The 7,090-nt window shown below is 31.6% G+C and overlaps 1 protein-coding gene across 1 annotated transcript; it reads left to right on the top strand.

The window, feature by feature from the left end:
- Positions 1-5,997, top strand: LOC132749926 (uncharacterized). The gene is made up of 5 exons (XM_060739866.1): positions 1-1,933; positions 3,659-3,799; positions 4,099-4,333; positions 4,956-5,204; positions 5,645-5,997. The coding sequence occupies exons 1-5, from the start codon at positions 1,196-1,198 to the stop codon at positions 5,728-5,730; spliced, it is 1,449 nt and encodes a 482-aa protein (XP_060595849.1). The 5' UTR covers positions 1-1,195; the 3' UTR covers positions 5,731-5,997.
- The last annotated feature ends 1,093 nt before the right edge of the window (positions 5,998-7,090 follow it).

Here is a 7,090-nt window from a genome sequence, read left to right as displayed (position 1 = left end):
TAACTTAGTCGACGAAAACAAAGAGGAACACAACAATTACATGTAACACTAAAGAAGACATAACATCTAATGAACATGAAGAGGCGCTGCCTTGGAACGGTCAGCCGCTTTCGTATCAGAACTACTCTGGGTTTTAGAACAATGATTTAGTTTCAACCATTTAGATCCATAAAGAAAAGGCTAAAAATAAACACAGGTAGTTTGGCAAATAGTTTTCTTTTTTATTTAAATATCCATGAATTTGAAAGAGGTATATATATTTTAGATTTACATAAACACTGATTATACACATTTAAATTGTAAATTTTATTCAGCTTTCAAAACTAAATTCAATATTTATTATTGACAGATATTTAGATTTCAAAACAACTCTCAATACGCATTCAGATTGCAACCCTGTACGATATACAATTCACGGCGTATTCAACTCACATTCATATAAACAGATAAGATATACTTATCCGATTTAAAAGATGCACTGAATGTCTTATAATATTTCGTTGTCAATGACAACTGTATACACAAAATATATATATGACATCAAGGAGCAGTTATATAATAAATTAGCTACATTCAACAAGACTTTGATAAACATGCGATAGGGTTATAGATACACACAAAATAGATGTATCTATTCACTATTTGAGTGGTTTTCATGTCATGAACAAAGAACAAATACTTCTGGATAAGACATATTGATAGATAATGCTCATAAAAACAGAGATGATAAGTGGTTATAATATTTGTACAGGATTTGTCAATGTATTAAGAAACATTTAGCGTCAGTGTTTAGTTTATTACATAAAACTATTTGTTTAATAGGATGCCACAGAGCCTCGAAACTTCTGCGGTGGTATTTTAAATGTTTTCATACATATACTGATGTGACTCAGAAACTTGATGAAAGAATAATTTTCGGTCCAGATTGTTTAATTAAAATAAGTTTTAAAGACCATATATAATTACATGGGACATCGATTTAAATCCATCATTTCTGTTTACTTAGGCGTAATTAATGATTAACAACTAGTCGATGATTTTTTAAGGAGAAATATATACCCAATAAAGGAAAATAAATATATGCTTTGATAATCTTATGAAAAGGTCATCATTTCTTCAATAAATTTTCATTTGCACTTAATATAGTTCGATCAATACGATTATTGATCTGATTTGCTATAAATCACTGTACACTATGGAAACTGGGCGACTATCCGGCAATTCACATAGGTTATCGGCAGTGAAAAGAGATTTGGAAAATCTTCATGATAAAATAGATATAGTTGACAGTAAAGTTGAGACTTTGAGACTAAAACTTAACCCTGTGTCAGGAGATCGCAGAAATATGTTTAATCAAACAGATGAAAGATCAAGGAGATTGTTGGATTTAGAAAGAAAAAATGAGTTACATTCGCGAAAACTTCAGCTGCTTCAAAAAGAAATGGAACACGTTCAAACAGAGAACGATATTTTGATAGAACATATGGGGAAACATGAACTTCACCACAACGATTCTCCACGCAACGTCCCGCGTGACGTTTACAGCGACAAGATGCAAGATGATAGAAAGTTTAACAACAGTAGAGCCTCTTTACACAGCAAACACTCTAACCATGACAACAACGGTCTTGACAAAAGATTGATGCCAAATACACCAGACAGACACCAACCAACGACTGAACACAGACTGAACAAAGACTCTGGAAGAGATATTGAGTCGCCAAGGAAAGAGAGGGATCAAACGAGTCGGGGAAAGATCGCTGAGGAAAAAGATACCACATTTAAGGGGACAGCCGATAAAGATTTTGACTTTGAGGAATACCAGAGGCAGAGGCGAGCTCAGATATACAGTCATTATGATTCGACGGCAATTAATCCACAGTGCTGGACACCGAAACAAAAACATCATAAATATCCATGGTTTGATCACAAGGTAAGCGAAAATTAAAATATTAATTATAAATCATTAAAGAGTCTAAATTGATATATGAATATACTCTTGACCTTTGAATTTGATATTAATGAGATACTTATGGTGATTGGATGATGAAAGGTTTATCAAACGATAATCTGTATTTCTTAAAATTATTACCAATTTCTTTTATTTTTTTACTTTCATAATATTATATCTTCAAAAAGAGTACATATACCGTTATTTTTATTGCAGTCGCGTTGTAGCTTGCGAACGTGACTTTTTTATATTTTTCGTCATGTGTATAAAACCAATATGTAATGAAGCGAATGAAACGAAAAGTAAACAGCATTTTATTGCAGATTTCAATGTCAACAATGTAATAGAAAAATTACAATCGCACTGTTGAAGAGAAGTAATTCATACACATATAAAAGAGACACAATGGATGTTATTGTTAGGAGGGTGACAACTTTGTTAACAATTTTTGATGTTATGATTATAATATGTAAGGGTATATTATTGAAGGATATGTTTACATGTATTGTGACATTTTTTTATTCGTGACTGAAAGATGTAGGCCAGAAATGTAGGTCGGGCAATGATATACTTATTTTGATAAATCAGACAGAACGTTATATTTGATATTAATGGACTGTGGCATAAATATTATGAAAACATGTCATGATAAGATGAAATTTGTAGATATTGCTTAGAGAGACTCCTGACTACCTGTATAGAAAAAACGAACCCGATTGCATTATAATAGACTCCATACTGGAAAAGTTGTTTCCACATGAAGTAGTTTCAGATTAAAGATATGAGATTTCACCCGTGGCGCCGAACGGGTATTGAGTTTTAAGCGACACAGCAAAAAATTGATGTTATGTTTGCTATCTGCATATTTGTGTGCTCTTTGTGTGAAAAATATGCACTTCAAAGTTAATAAATACTTTCTATCGTTGCGACGGCCTAATGAATACCAATTACGATCAATGATTTATCTCTGTCTATTATATTTCCGAGACTTTTCAAATGATATTACTTTACTTCTGAAAACATCTTTAATGCGTTAATAAATTAGAACCATTTATTACATGATTCCAAAAGACAAAATAGAAAAACTTCATATAAAACGGATAAACACAAGGGAAGATCATCATACGAATGACATATAGATTGTGAGACAAAATGACATGTTTGAGAAATGATGACGCCAGATCTATTTACCAAACAATGGCATATATTGGGTCACAAAATTTTAAGTAATAATCTTTTTTACATGGACATGGTTCCAGGGATTTTGAGTCAGTTCTAATGACTGTTTCATTGCAAAGTGAAAAAAACTTTTAACTGTATAATGCATCAATATTTTTGACAGCTTGAAGAAGAACAAAAATCAAATTTTAAAACCGAGGACATTTTTTTTTGAATTTTGTTGCTACAGAGCAATACTGGAGTCACTGTTTGCACAAATGGTAGTGGAAGAAGTAGAAAATGCATGTGAATTGTTTGGCATGCACCTAGCTAGTTGGAAATACTCGTGTGTATTTTACTTTAATAACTACTAATTTATTGCCAGTTCTATTCACATTAACATGTATATCGGAGCTAAATCATTGCACTCAGATTATGTATTCATTCAACTGGGACGTTCCAATTAAACATTTATATTCTATACATGAAAATGGTGAATTCATTATAGCCGACCAAAATGGAAATAATGACAAGTTCGTTTCTTTTCAGACCCATCACAATCCTGGCGGGTTCTTAATCATCCGCTTTGACGACTCCGGTTGTGACGTAGCAACTGTTGCATTGAAAAGCCAACAGTCAATTTGCAGGCATGCAGGTGGATATTTGATGGGAATCGCAAGATGTGGCAGGGTAATTTTTTAAACGCAGTATAAATGTCTTTTAACTTTAATCAAGTATTTTTTGAATATATCTTTATTGTGTTGTTATCTAAAATACATTTCATTCTAAATTTTAGAGTATAATTTTTATTAACTTTTCACATATTTCTTTCTTAAATTTGAATTTAATCTGAATTTGCTGTATTTAACTTGAAAAACAGTTTTCTGTCATACATTCTCTTTTACTTTTCATTACAGAAAATAACGTGCAAACGTACAAGTAGTATAAATTTACGTATACTTATATAATATACATGTATTATTGTTTAGATATTTGTGTATGAAAATGCACCGAGCAAGGTACAGAACTGGTCTATCTCTAGGAAACAGCCTTATGATGACTGTCTTATGACTGATCACTCTCTAGCAGTTTTATGGTTTACAAAGAGGGAAGCAGCGGAATATTTCTTTGAAAACGGTCATCATAACCGTTGGCGGGAACCTTGCTTCCCAACACCAAATGGGCACGAGGCATTCTATGTTCCTCTATCAGAACCACCGACAAGTAAGTATTTATCAAACATATTATATATAGGAACCAATTTGTTTGTCGGTCGATCGGCCGCCAGTCGGTATCGTTGGTTCGTCTGGCTGTCAATCCATTTCATGGTTTCCGGACAATAACTAGAAATCAAACTATTTTAATCTATTTTTGTTTACAGTTTTTCCCTTTTTTCTTTGTTTTCTTTTACAAAAACATGGTTTCCAGGTGAATAGTTAAAAGAAATCACCTGGAAACCATGTTTTTGGACCACCAATTTATATTGATTCAAGTTTAAGTCATTTTATGCAAATCCAAACGTTTAAAGTGCAATGACATTTAACTTTTCTTTAAACTTATATCGTCATGAATATTTTAAGGATATTAAAACATATAACGATTCTTAACATGGTTGAGGTAGTGATAAACATTTATATATAATATCACTACAACAAATAATGAATCGTTGTACAATTATCTCGAATATGTATTGTTTTATGCAATGGTGTATTCATTGGTACGTGTACCTCTGGTTAGCGTCGTAACTGTTTCTCAATTTCAATATTCATTATGTCCCTTTAAATTGTAAACTTTTGATCATTCTTTAGTGATATCATCTTCTTCTATTCTATTTGTTTCTTTGCAGGGCAACTCAATTCGTTTTTCGTATTCGAATTGCTTGACGCAAGAATGTATAAAGCAGAAAACTTAACACAGTTTGAGGGTGAAGTACGTGAAGATATGTTACGATATTTTCCGGATTGTCACCCGTTGCTTGTCTCATCACAAATGGGCCGAGTCGTCTTGAAACCAGGCAATATGATTAGCCATAACAGTAAATTATACATTAGCAGATTTGAGTCACAAAGAGACATTGATCGCATCTGGCAATCAGGTAAATGAAATATTAGTGTCGGCTCTCTGTAATCTTATTGAGTGAAGAAAACATTCTCTAGATGAAGCACATCAAAAGAATTCTTCAACTTCTGCTCTGATAAATATTTTCACATTTCACTTTTCTCTTCAGTGTAGGTCGAATTCAATAAAATCCTAATATCATTTTCTTATTTAAAGGGAACTTTATGCATATCAATGACGTTTTAAGGCATTAATGAAATAATGTGAATATATGAATTATAACATCAAACATTTGTTATCGCAATTCTTTATATGTCGTTCTTATTTGAGTATATGATAGAACTTGCATTGAGAATATATAGTGCGTTATATCATCTATGAAACAATTACTTATGCCAGCTCAGCCCAATATGACCAGAATTTGTTTCAATCGCGCGTTCGTGCCGGTTAAAAACTCTACCTTATTTCTTGTTTCAGGTATGATTACAGGATTACGGAAGAAGTGGGATCTCATGGCAGGACATATTAATGCATACTCATTCACAATTGACTTTGCACCTTGAGTAAATATATGGTTAAACATGAACAGTGCACAAACTATAACCACACGTACTGACCGAGACAGATAATGCATTTAATATGTAGTTGTTCTCAGCGTAGACATTTTTTTTACAATTATGTGATGTCAACATTGTATGTAGGACTTGTTTTAGTCAATGTTATTTATACCCTTTATTTAGATAGGAACAATAATTTGATATAGAATTATAACGTCCGGTTTTATATGTTATTAAAATAAAACAATAAAACTAATTTTTGAGAGGAATTGTTATGAAAATTCGATATGTCTTTATGACGAAGGCCTTATTCTTCTTGATCTTTTCATAACTAATATCATAATTTTAGATAGATACCTTAATATTTTCTTTTTCAGATCTTGTTTATTATTATACCCTTGTTATCTTTGAAATAAATTAGTTCAGTCTGATTTCCGTTTGTGTAATTTATAACGCATTTACTTTCTTTATTTTAAACGTACATGTATAAAAACAGTGCCTTTGAAAAAAAAGTTATCTGAAATGCTAGATCTTGAGTTGCTTTTAGTTACATACAAATAACAGTATAACTACTACGAAAGGGTCAATTTCATTTAATCACATCAAGAGCGAATTGCCTCGTAATTGCACAAAGGTATCAGCCGTATATCTTATCTAAATCTACATATTGTTTTAAATGTAAATAAACAACATATATAATAAATATGTTTCGACCAAAACATCAAGTATACATTTAATTCTGCAGTAATTAATGATTAAGATATTTTATATGTATACTATAGTAAACATGTGTGCCAAAATGATAAAAACGGACACAACCTTGTTTGATATAAAAGACACTTCAATAGTAAGACCGTGTAAGTTGATTTAATTTTGTCAAGTGAATGTATCCGTTTAAGGTTTCTATACAAATATTTGCTGACTTTCAACTTTTTAAAGAAGAATCACATATACCTAATAATTAAAGAGTGGAAATAAATAAAAGAAATAAATACACAAAATGCCAAAACAAACAACGTGAAACGATTACTGAGGAGTGAAAACAAGACTAGCACTAAAGGACACGAAGGAGTACCGCCTAGCAAGACACTACTGGGGAGTTTAAAAGTAAAGGCTTAAGGTGCAACAAAACTTACTCTTCGGCATAAGACGAAACAAAGTAAATAAAGTAATTTACCGTGAAACAAATTTCTAACATTTGCTATGGTCACAAAAGCTGATCTTCATAAAAAACAGAAATAAAGAAATAATCATGAAAGTACTTACATGAAAAAATCTAATGACTATAATAAACGCACACAATGTTTCAATCGTTGAATGTATTGCTAACTAAATAGCTATTTATATCGAATGTACATCCGATAAC

The sequence above is a fragment of the Ruditapes philippinarum genome, unplaced genomic scaffold, assembly GCF_026571515.1.
Source record: "Ruditapes philippinarum isolate M1 unplaced genomic scaffold, ASM2657151v2 ctg1895_1_1_1_1, whole genome shotgun sequence".
Classification (NCBI taxonomy): domain Eukaryota; kingdom Metazoa; phylum Mollusca; class Bivalvia; order Venerida; family Veneridae; genus Ruditapes; species Ruditapes philippinarum.
The sequence above is the reverse complement of the archived record's forward strand: the minus strand, read 5'-3'. Positions and strand labels throughout refer to the sequence as shown.

Excerpts from the sequence above, each read along its gene's own strand:
- LOC132749926 (XM_060739866.1), top strand. The coding sequence starts at position 1,196 with ATGGAAACTGGGCGACTATCCGGCAATTCACATAGGTTATCGGCAGTG. Across the intron at positions 4,334-4,955 it reads TCTATCAGAACCACCGACAA|GGCAACTCAATTCGTTTTTC; the intron begins GTAAGTATTTAT and ends GTTTCTTTGCAG. Across the intron at positions 5,205-5,644 it reads TGATCGCATCTGGCAATCAG|GTATGATTACAGGATTACGG; the intron begins GTAAATGAAATA and ends TTCTTGTTTCAG.